The sequence below is a fragment of the Amphiprion ocellaris genome, chromosome 18 (assembly GCF_022539595.1).
Source record: "Amphiprion ocellaris isolate individual 3 ecotype Okinawa chromosome 18, ASM2253959v1, whole genome shotgun sequence".
NCBI lineage: Eukaryota > Metazoa > Chordata > Actinopteri > Pomacentridae > Amphiprion > Amphiprion ocellaris.
In genome coordinates, this window is record NC_072783.1 from 11,354,359 (window position 1) to 11,376,676 (window position 22,318).

Below are 22,318 nucleotides of genomic sequence, written 5' to 3' on the forward strand. Positions count from 1 at the left end.
TATATTCTTTGACATAACTAAAAATAGTTTTTAAAATCTTAGAAATTATGAATAATATAATTAAAAATGGAAATTGTGTCAACACATAAAGTGACTGTAACCTAATTACAAAGCTAGAAAGTTCTATTAACTTGTTTGTTTTAAGTGAGAGATTGTTTTCTAAAACACTCTGGGTCTTTGATGCAAAATGTTCATTTTTATAAAGCACTGGCATTAGATTTTAGTTATCATTGTCCCTATTAATGAGAATCTGAATAATAAGAATAAGAAAACAGAATAAAAGTAGTCACTGCTGCCTGCAGTCAGCAGGAGAGGGAGCTAGGTTTGTTCTTGTGTTGTTTTATAGTTGTTGGCATCAAGAAAGTTCATTGAGTAAAGGAAGTCTGATGGTTAATGAATTGAACCAGCCTAAGACTTCAGTGACAAACCCACCACCTGCTCATTAAGGCTGGTTTGAAGCTGATATGAGGCTTCCACAGACTTATTCTTTCAGCTAAGGAACAGCTCACTTCCTTAAATGACAGCATGTCCTGATATGTTTGCAAAAGTTAGATGCTTAAAAATGCAGCTGACTGTTAATTTGTTAGGTCTTCTTAAAAGCAGTAAGTCTTGCACTGTCACATTTATTGAGTAAAGCTTTTGTTGGTGAAGCTTAGTTTGTTCAAGCAGTATTGAGTTCAAGTAATTTGAAGAAATTACGAATATTAATAATTGTAAATATTATGCATAGGCTAAGAGAAATCTAAATCCATTAAGAAAAGAAGAAAATCGATTTTTCTATGAAATGTTATTTTAAAAAATGTGACAGGACTTGAGGGGCTGTTGCAGTGGTTAACGCTGTCACCTAACAGTTCTTAGGTCCTGGATTCAAACCTTGGCCTGGGATCTTTCTGCATGGAGTTTGCATGTTCTCCCTGTGCAGTGTGGGTTCTCACCAGGTTCTCAGGCTTCTTCCCACAGTCCAAAAACATGCTGAGGTTAATTGTCGATTCTAAATTGTCAGTAGGTGTGAATGTGAGTGTGATTGTTTGTCCTTCTTGCTGCACTGTGCACTGGTTGCTTAGTATGAAGGAGGCAGGTAAGAAGTCAAATTCAGTTCTATGCAGTGGTGTTCTGTTTGAAATCCAAACACCTGCAGTCGTTACCACAACCCAGAACACTTTGTTGGTGTAGTCTGTGAATTGCTAAAATCTTTTTTGATATTTAGCTCATAAACAGTGCCAGGATTAAGGCAGACCAGAGGCAGACCTCAGAGGAAGGGGCTGATGCTTTGTTAAAAAACAACTATAAAACTGGGGGGAAAAAATGCATGCTTCTGTTACAACATACATCAAAAATTATACAAATCAATCTTCTTTGCTTGTAGTCAAAAAGTTACGAACAATAATTAATTCATAATACAGCCATTCCATTTATTTCTTTTTTAAAAAGGTACCTGATTGATTCAGGAAAGTTCCAGTACATTTACTAGAAAGGCCCATCTGTTTACACCAATATAATGTGTGGCATTTATCACCCTTCTACTCTTCAACTAAACACCAAGGAAAACACTGTAAGACTTTTTCTCCAAACTTCAGTTCATGAAAACAGTACTAAGAGTATCATTTGAATGGCTGAACCATCGCTTGAAAGTACAAATTCTCACCATTTAATTGGCGTTAATCATTTTAAGATACCAACACCACAACATGTGGTAGTTTCCCACTTTGTAATGAAACTACATACACAGCAAAGTGGTAGTTTATTACCTTTTTCTGTCATCAAAAGGGGCACATTCTAGTTGAGTCTCTATGCACTGCACTCACATGCAACAAATGCTCCCAAGCTTTTAGTTTAATTAAAATAGAGGTGAACAATCAGAGATTAAAATGATGTGCTGTGTAAATAGTGACAGGTTCCCTCCTGGGAATGTAAAGGGATTTCAATTTGTTTTGTAAAGCCTGTCCGTATTTTCCAGTGGCCACCCACATTAGGACATTTCTTTTGATATATTCTTAAAATGTCACTTCTGCTCTAATGGCAGCTTAATTCAGTCAGATGTTTGCAGCATTTAGCCATAACTATTTATTATCAGTGTGTGTGCTGTGCCAGGCTGCTTGTTTGAGCAGCTAATCGTTCAGATGGACTCTATCTAAATTGGATGGTGAGGCAGAAAATCCTGCACTCTGTTAACTAGCATGTGAATACTTTTAAAGCCTCCCTATCTTCCATTTAGATATGGCCTAATTGAAGAGCAAATAGCACACGTGAGTGCACCCAGGAATCAGTGAGTGATATCTCCTTAGCTGCCAGAGGAATGAATCTCTCAGCCTGCCCCCTCCTCCTGTTTTCCATTGCTTCAAATAGCCTCCCTCTTGTCCTATCTATTAGATTGTTGTTTTGGGGTTCAGTGTCTCAATGTGGATCTTTTTCATTTACACAGCAAGTTGTTTCTGGGGCAACTCCAGACCTCAGCTGTCGATAGGATGTTCAGATTAATCTCAAACACGACGATGATCAAACACCAATGATTTTGAAAGTGTTTGATAAGATAATGCCACTTTTTTACTTTTGTATCCAGGGAAACATGATGAAGCAGTAGTGTTTCAAAGTCTGTTGTACTTCAGACTTGCAGTGTGTTCGGGATGACACACAAAGTGAACATTTTGCAGAATAAGAACTGCAACTAACTGAAACCATCTGGTTAATGTATCAATAAAGTGTTGTTCATTCTCTCAAAAAGGCCCTAGAAGTGATGTTTAACAGCAAAATGGATTTTCCTATGGGGCTTAGCATCCATACCCAGTTCTGGTTACTGGCTGCCATTTTTAGATCTGTTTTTCTTGCTATGCTGTAACAGGTTTAGTCATTTGAATGTTTCTCAATTATTATATCCAGAGAAATCAGATATTTTCATCTCACCATCATCAAGTAGAATGCTTCCCAAAATCCATCCATCCATTATCTATACGCTGCTTAATCCTTACTAGGGTCGTGTGGGGGGTGGAGTCTATCCCAGCTGACTTGGGGCGAAGGCAGGGGACACCCTGGACAGTATGTTGCAGGGCTACATATAGAGACAAACAATCACATTCACACCTACGGGCAATTTAGAATAATCAATTAACCTCAGCATATTTTTGGACTGTGGGAGGAAGCCGGAGTACCTGGAGAAAACCCACGCATGCACAGGGAGAACATGCAAACTCCATGCAGAAAGATCTTCTAGCTGTAAGACAAAAGTGCTAATCACTACACCACTGTGCAGCCCGCTTTGCAAAATCTTAATCTTTAATTGGGCTCCCATGTGTAGAAAATCAAAAAGGCTTCAATCAACCAGCATCAATGACACCACTCCCAATAGTTTGACTTTTAGGATCATAAAGTGGCTGCAGGACATCTCTTTAGGGAGGAGGTTCTGGCATTTCCCAGTAGATTCTAATGAACCCAAATGAGGAATGACTAAAAGTCAGCCTAACATCTGACTGACTTAAATGGCTTCTGCATGCTTTGGTTGTCGTGTCTTCTGAAACTGGTGGGCCCTTGACTTGTGTGTGCAAGTACTTGCTATTGCAGCACTGTGTATGTACTCTAATGTATGGTTGTAAGTGCCAAGTACCTGCAGCCCTGCTGACATGCACACTGGTTTCACTTCTTTGTCCTTAGCACTGGTGTCAGCAGTGTCTCAGCAGGGTCTGTCCACTCAGCTTGCAGTCCAGCAGCTCTACACAGACATACAGTCTATGGGGAGTATTACTCAGCCTGCTATAGTGGTTGTACAATCTGATGATCTCATGATGCCGTCACGATTATCTCAGGTTGGGTTTTGGAGGGAAGTCTGATGTACAAACTATAGGCACAGAGGGTCCAACACACCTGGCAGGAGGTGTCTAACAATAAAATGCTATCAAGTTGCATTATGGGAAATGTAGGCACCAATATTTGTTGGACATACTTAAAAATATAAGTTTATTTTAGGCTGTCACTTGTGAGTCACTCATTTTTTAGAGTACAGTACAACAGTGCAGGTCCCTTGCACTATTAAATAGCAAAAGGGTGTTCTTGTGTATTTTCTTATTTAGAGCTAATGAGATCTTGCTCATCATAAAACATGCATTAACATTTAAACAAGTTCCTTAGCTCTCCACCATTCTGGTCTAGAAAGGCCTTTCTACCAGAGAGTAGAGTGACTCCATGCTGAAAGCAGTTTGGATAGAGAGTGAAGTACAGAGTGCTGTTACTTTGAGATAACGTTTATCTTTAGAAAACAGTGGTTGTTTTGCTGAAATTAATCACGTCAGGAAACCGTCTTTAACAGAGTAAATATGAGCAACAATAGTTCCTTGGAGATAAGACAACTGCAAATGATGATGATAAAAGGGATAAAAACAAAATACAGTTAAATACATGACTATTCCCAATCAGATACTTAGAATCAAAAACACTTTAAATCAATGGTAACACAGTAATTCCGTCTACATAAGCACAAGAAATGAATTTTGTACTCAGCTGGATTGAGATGCACAGATTAAAACACAGACATCTGATAAACCATAGATAGACCATCATCTAAGTACAATAGTTTAGGAGCACAAAGCAACATTTTCCGTCAAAGCCTCACCCCTCTGGAATACCCACCTGAATGAATAAAATAAACTTTTAGTGCATAAGTGAATCTATGGCTGTAATCAGCAAAAAGAAAGTGAAAGCTCAGTGAACACACAGGCTACATGCAAAGCTATGGTGTATGTTCACTGTAATGAAGGTCAGCTTCATGACCTATATGGAGTTCACATTCAAGATATAATAAGACACAAGACAATGACTGTTTCTTATGGGTTTAATGAGTGTGGTTTTGGGGCTGGCATGTGCTGCCATGTGCTGTTTGGTGGCCTGGGGAGGCCTACAAGACAGAGAATAACACTTTTAGTACCATGATTAAGTGATTGGACTGAATTTAGGACCATTGAAGTGGGTATTTGGGGTTGTTTTAAGAATGTATGAATTGAAAAGTTTGACATGACTCACCTCTCTTTTGTCACCGCAGGTGTTCTAGCCAAAAGAGTCCCCATGGGCTGGAATATCTTTTAAAGGTTCCGGGAGGAACCAAGTCTAGGTGAGGAGAGGGTGAGAAGTAATCGCTTCAAGTGATAAAATGAATACATTGCTTGATGAGGATGTTGTTAGTAGTTTTTAGGAAATAGATATTCAGTTTTAATGTTTTTTTTAATTATAGTTAAAATTAAAGATATCTTGTATTTTTGTGAATTTCTTGTGTTTGATTATTTTTGGTTAACTCTTATCTTGGTAGGCTTGAGGGGCTGATTAGGGAGATGCCTACAAAACGCTGGCAGTTGAGTGAGAGCGAAGACAGAGGAAAGAAGCGCCACAACATGCCAGTTAACTGCCTTTGCTCTTTGTGTTCTTTTAATGTGAATGGCAGGTTGGTCTGCATCTTATCTCACCTCAAGCCTCCTGCTTTATCCAACTGTCATCCTAACACTCACTCTTACACACACACTCACACATCTTTGTGGTAATTTATGCACAATCAGCACATGGATACAGAAGATGCAATCTGTGTGTGGTTGCTTTGATGCTGGATGTGTTTGTTCATTGTTTTAATCCTGAAAAGCCTACTCAGAAAATGGAGCAATTCAGTCGTTAGTAAGATGTCCTATATGCGTGATAAAACTATGGCTTCTTCTTAAGCAACACTTATTTTTATTGTTCCTGTTCCTCTTTTCAATAGATTAATTCTACAAAAGTAAGTTCACCATACAGCATTTAGTCAGGTGAGTGAATAAACTATATACAGATCAAACAGCATAGTAATGAAACAGCATGTAATATACAAAGGAATGAAATTTATGACATCTAGACAGATAATCTATTTAAAACCTAAATGATTACGAATGATCCCCTGTTAAAAGTAGCAGAATGTCCTCATGGCAGGTTAATGGTGGGGGAACCTGTAGTTTACCCAGAAACCGACATTTGTCTTCATTAGAAGTTCTCAGAAAGCTGTTTGGGCCTGTGTGCCACCCAGCAGAGCACAGGAGCCTCTGTTTGCTCTTTCAACACAAATCAGTACACAGCCAATTTACTTCTAGTTCCTCTGAACTGAGAGGTGAAGTCACGACTAAATGATCCCAGGCTGCAATAAAAGTTCTGTTAACCACAGTGTTATATGTCTATCTATGGCCCTGATTCAGTCCTCACCCGATGTTTCCCTTATACTACTAATGAACGGACCATTCCCTCTCTATGTCAATTTATAAAAAGCTTTGTTGGTGTGACGCCAACAAATATCTTTGATCAGGGATTAAAAAAGCAAGACAACTATGTAACAGTCTATAATATAAGTGAAGACACACATGTTCACTCACTAAATATTAATCAGTCAAAGAAAATTATCATCTTGCAGTAACTACATTATTTTTAAGTTTGTATCATGTAAGTGAATATTGGACCTTCTGCAGGTTAGACAGCCTACAGCTTCAAACGACATTCTCAATGCAGCAAAAGTCAGATTTTCTGTGACTCATGCAATACAAGCGATTACAGAGAGCGAACTGTATTCATATGTTTCTAAAAGAATTGGAACACTACAGCTTTTTTGGTTTTGACCTGGGTTGTGTCTGATGTTCCACATAGTGAGGAACAAGCAAAGAAAGCAGATAGTGAGACTTCATGAGGATGGGAGAGGGAACAACAGCATCAGGTGCCACTGAACCTGAGCTGAAACCCCACTGTGGCAACAGCTAGAAGGTGTAGGAAGAACCAAACTACCAGTAACACCAGACACAACTCCCTACTGGTACAACCTCACATACAAAAGCAGACTGTAAGTGCCATCTATTGCAGACTATGCTGTGTTCCTCCTTCATAACAATATACATCTCCGGCAGCTGAGGAGATCCCACATGGAGCCATCAGCTGTGACCACTCAGCTACTTAGAAGAAAAACACTGTGATCTGCTGCTTTTCTCTAACACACGAAGCAAGGACATATAACACAGTCTACATCATGGAGCTCACAGTGCCCTGGGAGAGCTGAGTAGAGGAGGCCTATGAGTGCAAGAAGCTGAGATATATGGAGCTTGTCGCCGATGCAAAGCAGCAAGGCTGGAAGGTGAGGGTCCGACCAGTCATAGACTGAAGAGGCTTCATAGCCACCTTGACATCCATCCAGACTTTGCCAGGAAATGGGAGTACGCCGGAAGGCACACCGTCAGGTGATCAAAGACCTCTCCAGAGCTGCTGAAAAGGGAAGTCAGTGGCTGTGGATGAGGAGCAAGGACTCCATCTGGGCCTTCAAGTGAGCAGACGGCATCTAGGGGTGAACCTGGGACTCACTGCTGAACCCTCTGGAGGTGTCGTGGGCCCATCAGCAAAACACCAAGATAACCCAGAGGATGCCCTCGCTCACTTGACCATCCCACAGAGTCTTAGGTGTCTCATGAATGCAAGAAGACATATCAACATCTGGTCCTACACAACAGATCTGACCTCTGAATTTTCATTTTATTTTAATTAGTCAGTTAGGCGATTAGGGCCGTATCATAGCAGCGCCTCACATCTAGAAGGTCCTTGGTGGGAATCTCTGCCTGGGATCTTTCTGTGTGGAGTTTGCATGTTCTTCCTGGGTCAACTGGGATGGGCTCCAGCCCCACTATGGCCCTATAGAGGAATGAAGCATTGCATTGGTAATGGATGGATGGAATTAAGTTGTACATTTTTACTGATGTGGACACAAATAAGCTTTTTGAATGAGTGAGATTACACTGGAGCACTACATATCACCTGCAGGAGAGTAATTGATCATGTATTGGCTGGAGGGACTGACAGTCATTTTGTATTTCTCAATTAAAAAAATCAGGGATCAGAAATAAGTGTCTGAGTGATTAAATGTCTACCATTTTTTCCCCTCTCGCTCTGCCTCATTGTCTCACCAGTGATATTTACCACTGATATTTTGTCTCTCCATGTGTCTCTTTTTTCTCTCCTTTTCCCTCTCTCCCACTTCCTCCCTCCCTCCCTCTCTGCGTCCCTGTGGCTGCTGGCGACACCAATATTGATGTAAGCGGTGTTTTCTCTCATTAATTTATCAGCTCACAGAGGGGTGGGGTGGGGGGGTGGACGGGTATAATGGCTTCCATTTGGCCAAGGTCAACAATCAACACATTCCTCAGTCGTTCAAATATAACCACACATTAACTTGTGTCCACTAATACAACAAGGACGGACACACACACACACACACCTACACACACCCACACACACACAAAGCTAATAGAGTATCAGTGAGCTGTAGTAACACTTTCCTGCATGTCTGTGATGGTTTCAGCTTATCGAAGAGGTAAAAGTCTCTGATCCCAGGTCAGAAATTCAGGTGATTATGACAAAAACTATTTCAGATCACATCGAGATGGAGAGAGAGAGAGAGAGAAAGTAGTTTGCCTCATCAGTGGTTAGGTGACCCATCCCATCTACAAGCTGCTTTACGTGTTTAGTATCTGAAATGTGCATTTTTTTTTTAGGAATTTGATTACAGTAATTGGTCAGGATAGTTACGATTAGGTTAAGGCTTCTGTCAAGATTTCAGTTTCACAGTTAACAAATCCAGCACCCTTGTTGAGTCAGTGTAGTTAGTGAAAAGTTGACTATCACTTTGCTCCGCAGAGCTCCAGTTTTTCCCAAACGTTAAAACACATCAGTGAATCACACTGTTGCACTGGCTGACATGTTCTTTTAGCAGCATCAACTAGTTCATTTGGACACAATCACACATGTAAAGTCCTCGCCAGAACAACAAATAATCTGCAGCTGAAGTAGTTCTGCTCGAATGCATTGTTTCTTCCTGTTTGTGTAACCTAAAAATTACTGTGACCAGCTGTTTCTTTTTTTTTTTTTTGAATTAGTGAGTCTTTTTTAAAAAATGAAACTGTAAACTGATAGTATCACTCCTCCACCACTGCTGGTAAGTACCTGCCACAGCTGAGCAGGCATGAGCTTTGCTCTTTTGAGGATGTTCTGACACACTTCTCTGGACAAGATTTAAGCCTTTGGTAGCAACCAGTGGACTCGCTGAGAGCCACAGACACAGCAGGGAAGTAGAAAAGTACAGGGAGATGCATGAATAGACTGCTATTTTGAATTTTTCAGTGTATTCAGTGAGAACAAAATCAAATAACATCAGTCTAACACTTTAGGGAATTGTATCAGTCCACAGAGGAACATGGAATCTTGAAATAATCTGGATACCTTTAAATAGCTAAACCTGGAGCAACACTGTGCTGTAAAACTACACTACCTGTAAACATGAGGCCTGTGTGCTCATAACAGAACTCTAACAAGCAGCACTAAAATGTAAGCAAACTGTTGTGATGTAGGTGGCGCATATTACTTTTAGAAATTTAATACAATTCAAAAGTTTGGGGTCACCCAGACAATTTTGCGTTTTCCATGAAAACTCACACTTTTATTCATATACTACTAACATAACTGCACAAGGGTTTTCTAATCATCAATTAGCCTTTCAGCACCATTAGCTAACACAATGTAGCATTAGAACACAGGAGTGATGGTTGCTGGAAATGTTCCTCTGTACCTCTATGGAGATATTCCATTAAAAATCAGCCGTTTCCAGCTAGAATAGTCATTTACCACATTAACAATGTCTAGACTAAATTTCTGATTCATTTAATGTCATCTTCATTGAAAAAAAATGTTTTGATTTCAAAAATAAGGACATTCCTAAGTGATCCCAGACTTTCGAACAGTAGTGTATATGTAATGTCACCATAATCACATTAAACACTCCCAACCTACAGAGGTACAGATACCTCTGAACAGCACATGACTCCAATTCATCTTTTTATTTCTCAGTATTAACATGAACTTCCCTTTGGATTTATCCCTATTATTCACATGTATTATCTAAAGTGAACTGACCGAAAGGTAGAATTAGATTTGACCAACTTAAATAGTTATTCATGTGTGTGTGTGTGTGTGTGTGTGTGTGTGTGTGTGTGTGTGTGTGTGTGTGTGTGTGTGTGTGTGTGTGTGTGTGTGTATGTGTGTGTGCTGACCGGATCGGATGGGCACTTTGGAATCAGTGTGTGCTACTCCTCTAAATGTTGACTTTAGACTGCACAATTTGTGAACCATTACACAATACGAAGGCTGGATCAATGAGTGTACTGTTGGCTGTAGAATAGTTTAGTATGTGTGAGGCCATTGAACCCAAGCAATGGAACTCAAACAAGGTTATGAGAGCAATGACCTTTAATCCTGAAAAATATCACACATGGTTCAGAATGATCCTCGGTCTTCTAAATACATTTTCATTGCATTCCCCAAAGCGTTGCCGTATTCTCAGTCTCAAGTCGTTTCTTGTATGAAACATCTCGTATCATTTGGTTCCTCTGCTATCTATCTTCTGTCCCTGCTCTTCTGTGGGTTCACTCAATCATTAACCTAATCTACTCACCGAAAAACTCCCACTCATGCTGTTTGTATGTGAGCTTGATGATAAGCTATTTGAAGTTGAATGTGGTGATGGGACAACAATTGACATGGACTAAACTGTTTGCCAATCTGTGTCTGCCTTTGATTCCTCAGGAACTCCAGAGTTGGTTAAACAACAGAATGAAGAGCGGTGATTGGGTTTGCATGTTTAAATGAAACAGTTATGTACGCAGCAGTTCTTGTAACCAAAAAAACAAACAAACAAACAAAAAACAGTGGTTCCTCAGAGCGGTTTAGGGTTCAGATAAAGAACTGTTTTGTCTTATATGAGCTGAGCTGAAGTGATGTTTTTTAAACACATGCAGTCCAGTAGACAGAGCATGGACTAGAGCTGCAAGGTTAATGGAACGTACAGCAGGAGATGCTACTCTACACCAAGAAGCAGTGAATTTACAGAGTAAAAACAAAACAAAACAAAAAAAAATCCAAAAACTAAAAATAAAAACCTCTAATTGACAATATTTTGTTGTATTTTTGAAAGTACTTTGAGCAGCTGTGCATTAACATGCTGATCACACATGAATACATTAATAATAGTAATACAGTAATAAAAATAATAATAATAATAATAATAATAATAATAATAATAATAATAATAATAATAATAATAATAATAATAATAATAATAAAAACTCTTCAATGAAAAGATTTGAGAATAGCTTTGCTTTTGCTACTTTAATTACAATTCTGGATATTACCGTTATATTCAAATAAAATGTGAACTGCAGCACAATATTTGTATAGATTAAATGTAAAATTTGACTTCTTCCCTATACCTCGGCTGTTATTATTTTTTCCACACTGCTGTAAAGTGAAATTAAAGCAGATAAACACAATCAGTTATCTAAAACACTACATAGCTAATAATATAAACTATGTGGAATTATTAATAATACCAATAGTGTTCCATTAAACCAGGAAAAATTCAATAAATCACACATCCAGTATCTGAGATTTTCTAAACTTGAAGCAGAAAGTCAAATGATTTATAATTATATACAATCAAATCATAAAATACTGTAGATTTCAGATCCCGTAGTTTACAAAACTATCAAACTAAATAATTCAGATTTAATTCTATTTAATTCCATAAGGGTGTTGTTAGAAAAATATGCCCTCTTTATTATAGGTTGACTGTCATTCCATTATTAGAATTACATGTTAATCGTCAGGATTTGTACACATCAGGTTTAAATAATCCGAAGTTTTCATTTATTTCGATGCAATAATTATTACTTACATTTTCTTGACTTTAACTTTAAGCATCGACCTGTCTGTGTGGCTTTTAAATGACAGCTAAAAATGAGATTTATTTTAATTAACTGTGATTCCTCCCTCCTTAATTACCCTAATATGAGGTTTATTCATTCATTTCTTGTGCACTTTGAGGCTTATTAATAGACAATAAACCACAGTCCAGCCGGGCTATATACAAAGTGTCAGATTTATTCTCATCACAAAATCGTTTCTGAGATAATAGAAACAGAATTCACGCCACACTGATTATTCACTGGGATATCACATCTGAAGGCAGGGGCCTGTAGACTGAAGAGCTTTTCGTCATCCAACACAACACAACACATGGTACAGTACAGAGAAACTCATCTACAGCCAGGAATCAATGACAGTCATCGGCACACCGGCAGCGCACTGAGGAGGCTCTGCGGGGTTTTTACCTTAGTGGTCTGACAGATCAGGATCTAGTCTACGAACCAGCCTGAGACCGAGAGGCTCAAGTTCACCATCACGTCCAGTCTCTGTTCTGTGTCTCAGAACTGCGGGTTCTCTGTGAACTCGTCCTCTATGTCCAGCTCCTGGTCCGTATCATCCGACACCTCCGACTCCAGCTCCGTGTACTGCTGCTGGGAGGACGGAGGCCGGCCGCACCGAGCGGCCTGCGCCGCCTCGGAGGCCGGGCTGGTGAGTCTGTGCTCCGGGCTCTGGATCCCCGCCGCCTCGCTCATCATCCCGTCCGCTTTAGTGGAGCTGCTGCCGGCGGCTCCGTCCTCCTCCGGCTCCCTCTTACCGGCCTGAGGGTTCTCCTGGAGCAAACACACGGACGGATTTTAATCCTCTGAACCCCAAAACGTTGCGCAAAAGGCCTGCTGTTATAATTACAATTATTCAATTCCCCAAATGACATTATTTAGCTATAAAAACCCGAAGAATGGTCGGATGGTGAACTTTCCGACAGACACTGACTTAATGTGTTTGAGACGAAATAAATACTAAATCAAAGTATAAATTTGACACTTTGATTTATTTGTTTATTTTACTTATTTCTATCTAGCTCTCTCCAGATATATATATTCCTGTATATATCCTCATATGACGTGACTTCCGCATATGTGGACATCTTCTTTTCCCCCAAAAAGAGCGTATTGTTAATAATAATGTTAATAATAAAATAATAATAAAAATTTGAATAATAACAATAATAAGAACAACAATACAGATATAAAATACATATAATATAAATATAAAAATATAATAAACATAACAATCACATATTAGATATTATCCAATTATTATATTTATTGGTTACTCCATATCCCAAATAACTAGAAGAAATCCAAAATGGAAGCCCAACCAAAGTTCGGGTCTTAGGAGGTTAAATATATGTATTTAGTTCTTGTGTGCTTTTATTCTTTATTCTTATTATTCTTATTGTTTCGGATCTGGTGCTCCTTCACTGCGCGTTATACTGCGTGTAATTGTGTTTGTGACAAATAAAGGTCTTGAATCTTGAATCAACTGACATTAAAATTTTTTGCCAAGAATAAACCGTTCACGTTAAATTTCAGCGAAATAAAAAAAAGTCACTCAGACACTGGACACGAATTCAGAGACTGATCGAAAATACTGCATTTGTTCAGTCCAGTTTAGTTCACTTTTGGTACAATAAATAATTAGAGAAATTCAACTTTGGGTTTCTATATTTTTAACGACCATTCTGTTTCACTGCTCCAAAGACATGTTCTAGTCATAGAGGTTTTATATTTAGAAATAAAGGAATAAAAACACTTGGAGTTAAAGTAGCTGATAGCTGACTCCAGGAATCCTTTAGGAGAAAAACCTCTCACCTGCTTTAGTCTTCTCCACTTAGCTCGTCGGTTCTGGAACCAGGTTTTAACCTGAGAGACAAATGAAAAAGAAACGAAAAGTGTGAGTTTTATTTTATTACAATCTGTTGGTCTGAACTGTTGTCACCTCCAGCTCAAATCCACCTTTAACGGAGGATTCCTTCTGACACTAAACAGTGAATAAAACACCTCATAGCTGCTGTATGACTGCAGAGGTTTCAGGCTAAAAACATCCAGCAGCGCAATTTACCTGTGATGCTGTAATCTGGACTAAACCAACACACCTGACTCTACCCGAACTCAGTTAACAAACACAAACAAATCATTTGACATTTTTGAGCGAAAAAAATATTATAAATTCCTCCTGTATGGACTTTAAATTAAAACAAAGTCAATTTTTCAAATGTTTTAATAACGCTGGATAACAACAAAAACATTAATATTATTATTACTGTTAATAATAACATCAACAACAACAACAATAATAATCATAATAACAGTATTAGTCAGCGGCTTTTGAATTAAAACATATTAACGCAAACTCAATAAACACAAACAAATCATTTGACTTTTTGAGTGAATAAATTATTATATATTTATGCTGTATGGACATTCAATTAAAACGTCAATTTTTAATATGTTTTAATGGAAAAGCCGCTGAATAACAACAACACAATAACAATAATAATAATAATAATAATAATAATAATAATAATAATAATAATAATAATAATAATAATAATAATAATAATAATAATAATAATATGGGATCTGCTGCTGGATCGTGACGCGCAGCAGAAGGAGAATCGGCCCTAAATGAATCCAGGTGTTCCGGCTCACAGCTCACCTGTCTCTCGCTGAGCTGCAGCATCTTGGCTAGCCGCTTCCTCTCCGGAGGGGACAGATATTTCTGGGTCTCAAACTTCTTCTCCAGCTCGATGGTCTGGTCGTTGGAGAAGCGGACCTGGCCGCCTTTTCTTTTGTGTAGAGGCCGCTGGATGAAGGGCGTCCACAGGAGAGGTTTGCCTTCAGAGAGGAGAAACCACAGGCCCGATCATTCACACTGCTGCTCACAAGCGGCTTGCTTAGACACATTTGCTTAACTATTGATTAGAATTCAAAACTGCAACTCAGGAAAAGTGAGCAAACAGCTGAGACTAATATCCACCTCCTGCGCGCTGCGTGTATCCATAAACCTTTACGCATCATTTCGGCTATAAAATAAGGCTCAACTCCAGCAGAACAGATAGAATAAATGAGTTGCACATTTTTAAAAAAGTGAGCTGAAGAGTGTGAGCGTGTCTGCTGTGTTCTCCGGTAATTTCCTGGAACAAACACGGCTGCTGCTGCTCTCAGGAAGGTCGTGACAGAGTGAAAACTGTGGCCAAATATCCGCTTCATGTGCTTCCTGCTCCGAGCTGTGATTAGAGAACTGGATCCTCTGCTCTCGCTCACACCACCACGCACTGCTCAGCCGGGAATGAACACCTTTTAGTCCGATCCAAAGCATAAACATACACAAACAAAGACTTCGGCTGGTAGAATAAAGGTGATTTATTACAGTAATAATCGAATATCTGAGCTTTTCAAGTCCCTCTGAGTGAAACAACGATCAGACAGCTGCTGAAAACAAATTAGATTCTCAGTTTCTAGAATTCTGTTTTGATGTTTAGCTGAATATTACAAAAAAAGCAAAGCAAATATTAATAGAAGGCTACCAAGAGGATATTAAGTGTTTGTTTTTATTTGCTCTCAGTGATATTGATCTGGACGTTCTCAGAAAACAGAGGCATAAAATCCACAGACTGCAGGAGACAGACGGATTGTTTTCGTGCACACCTGTCTTTTAACAGCAGTAGTTTCTATTCATATATTCATCCTGTGTGTTGTTCCAGGTTAGATGTGAGGGTAAACCCCTCTACAGCCCCTTACAGATATACCATCAGCAGCTCTGTTCCAATCTGATAATATGCAAATAACAATGAATACATTTTACTTGTGTGAGGAAGCAACGATAGCGGTTCTTGAGAAATTTGAACCGTGCAAATTAAGCCTCCCTGTTGTTTTATGAAAATATGCACATAAACAAAGGAATCATATGGAGGGTTCAGCATTAGTTGGAACCAAAATGACAAAAATTTTCCCCGTAATATGTGGAAGTGTCAGAGGAGGACGTTTGGGGAGGATGGTGGACATCAACACTTTTCAATACTTCAACTAAACCAGCTGGGGGAAAAAAATAATAATAAAAAGTATTGTGTGTAAAAGGATAGCAGACACAAGAGGCTGTGTATTTATAAAACCAAATGTAAAAGTTTCAGCCCTTATAATATGACTTAGAGGATAAGTTTTAATAGAATAAAAATGGAGAGAAAATGTAAACAGAAAAAAATGCACACAGTGGAACCGATCATTGGACCAGATTTTGAATGATCAAGACCCAGTGTTGGGCTGTTTGTATTTATTCTATATTATAGTTTTACCTATTTGTATTTTAGCCTTTTATTATTATTATTATTATTATTATTATTATTATTTTGTATTTTGTATTTTTACCTGTTTTTTTTTTATTTTATATTTTGTATTTTTAAAGCCTGGTGGACAGTCACTGCATTTCACTGCCATACACTGTAAAAATAATAATTAAAAAATGTTTTTACAGTAAAATTGTTGCCAGAATGCCGCCATAAAATTCCAGTAAAACATTTTCTACATTTACAGTAAAAAAATTGATATTGTTGATTTTAGGGTTAAAAACACGATTCATTCCACATGTTACTGGTTTAAAAAAAGAGTTTTTTGTCAGAAATATTAAAGCATATGTCTGTTATTAACACAAAAGTACATCAATTTGACCTGTAAGAAACGTTTTTTTTACATGTAATGAAATTGCCATCTTATAAATATTGCAGCAAATTTTCCATTATCAGTGCAACAATATGTACATTTAACTGGGAAAAACTGTATTCTTTTGGAGAATTAAATGCAAAAATTACAGCGTTGTTGCACATATTATGGCATTTTTCCATTAAAAGTTGTGCAGGAGTCTGGAAATGTATATTTTCAACACATTTTTCTCCTGGTTAACCTATTTACTGTGATTCAATGTTATATAAACTGCATCAAACTGTTTTAGAGTTCACAGATTTTGACAGTTTTTCACCGTAAAATGTACAAACTTTTTTTTACAGTGTACTATGTGTGACGAATAAAAAATCCAATGTAAAAGACTCCTGGTGGCTTCATCTGAGATGATTCTCTCCTCTTGTGACTACAGTTTGCTCCTGTAAACTCTACCCTTGAACCCTTTTGTTTTTCAAAATAAGAGCTTAATTGAAACGTTGCTTTCTCGCCTTTCAGTGACACCATTCTGCTTTTCTCCTCACATCCCATCAGAGCTGCTCTCTGACTGTTTTTTTCTTCTTCTTCTTCTCGCTACCAACCATACAGAAAGTCACCACATCCTCGGCAGAGGAAGTGCAACAATATGTGAAGAACGGATCCCGGCTATCAGAGGCCGAGTGTTTCCTGAATATGTCTGTATTGAGGATGTCGATAAAATAATCAGCAGCGTGCAGCGGGCTCCCGAGGAAGCGGCTGGACGGGGTGAGACAGGAAAACATTTAACAGCTTCTGAAAGCAGATTTACTCCTATCGACAGGCTCACGGCTTCCGCTATGAACGGAAAAGGGCCCGGCTTGTTCAGCAGCACAAAGTCAGAGTCACACAATACTAGAGGCCCATCAGTCACTGCAGCTGGTTCCAATGGCCTATAAAATAAATGAATGTAAACCAATTAACACGACCCCGGACACACACCGGACTCCCTGCTCTACCAATCAGTCACGCTTTTAAATGGGATGAAATCATCATTTTCATGCAGATATGGGCTGAAAACTTTGGAATGTTGCGTCAAATGCATAAAATACACGTGCGTAATGATGGACCCACACACACAAAGAGATAGGGAGGGAGAGAGCGGTGAAATAACAAGTGATTTAGTGAGTTAGTGTTAGTCACCCGGCCCACTTACTCCTCTGATGTTTAAGAACAATAGGAGTCAGGAAAACGAGTCAAGGTTGCCATGTACCTCCCATCACCCCCCACCAGCAGCACACTGCCTGGATATGACCGCTGCTGTTGTGGCCCCACACATGTCTGTCACAGTAACAATGGGCCTCATCTGAGCTGGCTCTGGCATCACGCACAGAAGTGCCTTCAGATTGAGATGAGCTCGATACTTTTAGAGGAACATCTGCTCTGTCTAGCGCTCTGTTTATGTGCTACATGCAACTGGAGATCAACAGTCTGCAGTTGGATACGCATGACAAAGCGTGATACTTATGCAAAAACGGTTTCGTAGGCGCTGAAACGAAGCTTGTGCAGACAGAAAAGTTTTCATGGCAGGAGTAAGAAGTTCTCACGCTGCATACCACCCAGCCAAACAAGTTGATTTACTTTGTCCCTTAATGATTTAAAAATCGGATTGATTTGTTGCAGAAAAAGCAGGAAATCATCCGATATGCAGTAACGCATGATAAAAAAATAATACAACTGGCAAATAATGAACTTGAAGGTGTCATGAAGCAGGCAGTCTAGACCGGAGTTTAACCAGAGAATGTAAACAAGGAGCGTGATTATGGGGCGATTCTCTACACGACATTGATTTGAAAGAATGAGCAGACTCTGTTTGCCCACTTTTACTATCAGAATTACGCACGCAGTTTCAACCGACTCACCCAGATGGTCGTGCCTCAGCAGCGCCTGTGCGTACTCCCCCATGGAGCGGTGGTGTTGGTGGTGGAACGGGTAGATGGAGCCGGTGAAAGCCCCGGCGGAGGCGTACGTGGCCGTCAACGCGGCGTGGTGCGACAGCGCGGGGTGAATCGGCGTGGGTTCGTAAATCGGCGTCCGGTACGGCGAGATCAGACTGGTGAAGGAGGAGTTGGGCGACGGGAGGGTCGGTGTGGGGATGACTGGAGTGGAGCAGGAGGAGGACGAAGAGGCGGATGAAGAGGAGGTGTTAGTGGCTGTCCTCCCCAGAATGTCCTCGATGTAGAAGGGGGTCGGGTGCGCCGGCTGGATGGGGGTCGGTGCGTAAAGCGGGACGCTCATGGTGCCGTGTGCCGCCGCGGCGCGTTGGAAGTGAAATAACGGAAAGCTGCGTCCCTCCCTCTCTCACGCTCTCTCTCTCTCTCTCTCTCTCTCCCTACAGCCTTCCTCTTTATCGACAATATCACACAAAACTTATTTACATACTACCACATTTCTACTAGAACTTCCAGCGCTAACATCTGTGGATTAACTACCCAAAACGCAGGAAACAGGGAGTCTTTGTGGGCTGCAGAGGGACCGTTGGGGTGTTCTGGTGTCCGTCAGGTTGCGGTGGTGACTGGCTGCTGCTTGATCCAACTGTTGGGCTGTTATCTGGCTGCAGGCGAAGGAGGGAGGAGATAAGTGGACGGCCAGCTTCCTGCAGGTGGCCGGCGGCCGTTTCTGATTGGCTCCCTGGCAGCTCCAAACGGTGATCAGACGACAGCAGGGAGGAGATAACAGTATTTCAGGTGAATCACTTCAACACAGACAATCATTGAGTCATTAGAAAACCCCAAACTCAGTATATAGACACAATGATAGTAGGGCAATCATTTAAAAAATGTTGTAACTCAGAGCAACAAGATCATATCTAGCATTTTTGACCTGACATCTTGAGAAAATCCTGCAAACTCAAAGCAGGTAGAATCTAACAGATACAGAGCTGTGTCCGTTTCTCTTCTAGAAGACACATGCTCAGATATCAGCTGGTCGAAGTCAAGATTAAAGGAGTTGTTCATAAGAAAATGGTAAGAAAAAAACGATTTGATATCATTAAATATAGATTCAATCCCCCTACTTAGTGACAATATACACTATTGTTCAAAAGTTTGGGGTCACCCAGGCAATTTCAGTGTTTTCCATGAAAACTCACACTTTTATTTATGTGCTAACATAACTGCACAAGGGTTTTCTAATCATCAATGAGCCTTTCAACACCATTAGCTAACACAATGTAGCATTAGAACACAGGAGTGATGGTTGCTGGAAATGTTCCTCTGTACCTCTATGTAGATATTCCATTAAAAATCAGCTGTTTCCAGCTAGAATAGTCATTTATCACATTAACAATATCTAGACTGGATTTAGGATTTATTCAGTGTTATCTTCACTGACAAAAAAAAACTGCTTTTCTTTCAAAAATAAGGGCATTTCTAAGTGTCCCCAAACTTTTGAGTGGTAAGTTTAACAATATATCAATAAAATGTTCAGGTGTTTTTTAAAATCAGGAGCATTTCAGATGGATTCATTTCATGTGAGTTTTTCTAAGTATATTTTGTAAAGAATACAATGTAATCTTTCCACAAGAAGACCTGTTGTGGTACAGGTTTGGTCCCTCACTGGTAAAAGCAACAAAGTGGCTTCAGCTGATGTTTTGTATCATCCAGGTCACAGTATTAGGAGCCTATTATGAGGAAAATAAGAACAACAAAAAAAGTTTCTGATCAGATTATCAGCAGATGCTAAATATTCAACATGTCAGAATACAACAGAAAACTAAATTGGGACACTTGGCTGTTTGAACTATTTTCAGTAAGAAAGTACTCTTCATAAGGAAGCTGCAGACCTTATCCTCATGTATTTTCCTATACTGTTGAGTTTCTCCCTCCATAAATCCTAAAGTCTTTGGTCACCTGTCATGGTATGCTTTAGTTTCTGTTATAGACTTTGTATTGTCACATTGATTTACAGTAAGTGAATCTAAACAAGATACCCCTATCTGGCCTGGTCACATTGGAATATATTTTATGACACTGCACCTGATATGCTGGAGTTGAATGGCCATTCTTGGTACACATTTATTCACAAAGGTCTACTCCCACATTATTGATGTGATTACATTTCTAAAACCCACAGCAATTACTGTTTACATTCTAATGATTTGCTCTCATTAAATGTGCTAAAGGTTCATTCTTCATTTGCAAAAAAACTGTTTTAAGTTCTCTGCACCTGCTGCTTGGAACTGACACTGAATCTGAAGGAACTCATCACCACTGGAACTTCTAAAAACCGGATGAAAGATTTGTGCAGCAGCTACTTATCACACCTGTTGTTGTTTTAATGTAAATGCTTTACCCTGTAAAACTCACTGTTGCAAAAATACAAGATCAGTTTTATTTTTTATCTATCTATCTATCTATCTATCTATCTATCTATCTATCTATCATCTATCTATCTATCTATCTATCTATCTATCTATCTATCTATCTATCTATCTATCTATCTATTTAGTGATTTAGTGTGTGTCTGTAAAATTTTCTCTAATTTTTTCTACATTTGGGTTTATTTTTTTGTTATGATTTTTTTTAGTTTATTTCATTTTTTGCTCATTTTTTCTACATTTGCATATATATATATATATATATATATATATATATATATATATATATATATATATATATATATATATATATATATATATTGTTTGTTTGTTTTTTCTTTGTTTTTTGGTTTTTTTTCCTATATTTGGATCTTAAAGGGTTAATCCTGTGCTTTTTATGTAGCATGTATTTGATTTATTTTGTGGTGTGAGTTGCTGTTGTCTGTTTTTAATTGTTGCAATTCGAATATTTCTCAGACTGCTGTCTTGGCTTCCCTTGAAAAAGAGTTCATTGTATCTCAACGAGACCGACCTGGTTAAACAAAGGCTAAATTGAAAAACAAATAAAATAAAAATCAGATTTTCAGTGTTCGTCCTGACCCATACTGAATGGAAAACTAAGTTAACCTGGATTTACTTTTCATGACGAAATGTGAATCTAAAACACTGCAAACCCCAGCATCCTGGGTTCCCTCACTGTAAACATGTGCTAAATACTTTTTTTAACTAATCAAACAGCGATCTTTACCCATGTAATTCAGGTTAAGTCCACATCCAAACGTCCAGCTGAATGGAGAGTGATTAACTCATGATTTGAATGTTTGGAGCTTTCCTGGGTAATCCGTCTATCAGTGCGGCGCTGCTGATACAGGAGAACTATGATCATGTCTATAAATGCAAATCTCTTTAGTGGCTTACTAAGTGCACGTTTATCCCCTCAGATAGGTGTGTGCCGAACAATAGCCGGTAACTTGTGTGTTCCAGAGTTACAGCACGGACAGGGAAGCCTTTAATGGCTCCAGACGCACGGCTTGTGCTCATCCCGAGGCGCTTTATCACCACTACTACACTTCATTAAAGCTCTCCTACGGCCCCAAGTCACGCCTCAGCGCTGGAGGAAACCTACAGCTGCTCGCCAATAAACGCGCACGTTATCCGAATCCAGTGGTTCGATACTGTGATGCGTCTTTAAAGCGCCAACTTTCAAACAGCTGTAATTTAGATAAAGGGGACCAGGAGAGCAAACAGGGATGTGAGCAGCCTTGAAGACATGAAAGAAAACACCAAACGGCTAATATTTAGACTGAGACAATCATTGCAGCTCATTGATCCGTCCAGCTTCCCGTGGCGTCAGACTCCTGTCCAAAAAACCTACTGATAACTTCTGCAGCCGCTCCCTGGCAGCTGGCGCCATGCGTCCCCATTAACGGTTCCACGGAGGCGCGCAAGTCCTCACGGTCCTCCCCGGGTGAGCCCACCGTGTCCAAGTTACTGAAAACACTGTCATATGGTTTTTAGTTGCCTTAGA

General features: G+C 39.3%; 1 protein-coding gene and 1 long non-coding RNA gene across 2 annotated transcripts in view; one reads left to right on the forward strand and one right to left on the reverse strand.

Moving 5' to 3' along the window:
* LOC129347394 (uncharacterized) overlaps positions 1–22,318 on the forward strand; it is a 218,509-nt gene that overhangs the window by 148,432 nt on the left and 47,759 nt on the right. The window lies entirely within an intron of this gene.
* hhex (hematopoietically expressed homeobox) lies at positions 11,939–19,006 on the reverse strand. Its single transcript, XM_023265202.3, has 4 exons — positions 18,335–19,006; positions 14,443–14,621; positions 13,596–13,646; positions 11,939–12,554 (listed from the first exon to the last, which is right to left on the reverse strand). The coding sequence occupies exons 1-4, from the start codon at positions 18,708–18,710 to the stop codon at positions 12,282–12,284; spliced, it is 879 nt and encodes a 292-aa protein (XP_023120970.2). The 5' UTR covers positions 18,711–19,006; the 3' UTR covers positions 11,939–12,281.

Bases quoted from the DNA above. Each gene is read 5' to 3' on its own strand.
- hhex (XM_023265202.3), bottom strand. From the start codon at position 18,710: ATGAGCGTCCCGCTTTACGCACCGACCCCCATCCAGCCGGCGCACCCG. The intron at 14,622-18,334 runs GTGAGTCGGTTG...TCCTCTCTGAAG, and splicing joins GCTGAGGCACGACCATCTGG to GCAAACCTCTCCTGTGGACG. The intron at 12,555-13,595 runs GTGAGAGGTTTT...TGTTTGCTCCAG, and splicing joins AGTGGAGAAGACTAAAGCAG to GAGAACCCTCAGGCCGGTAA.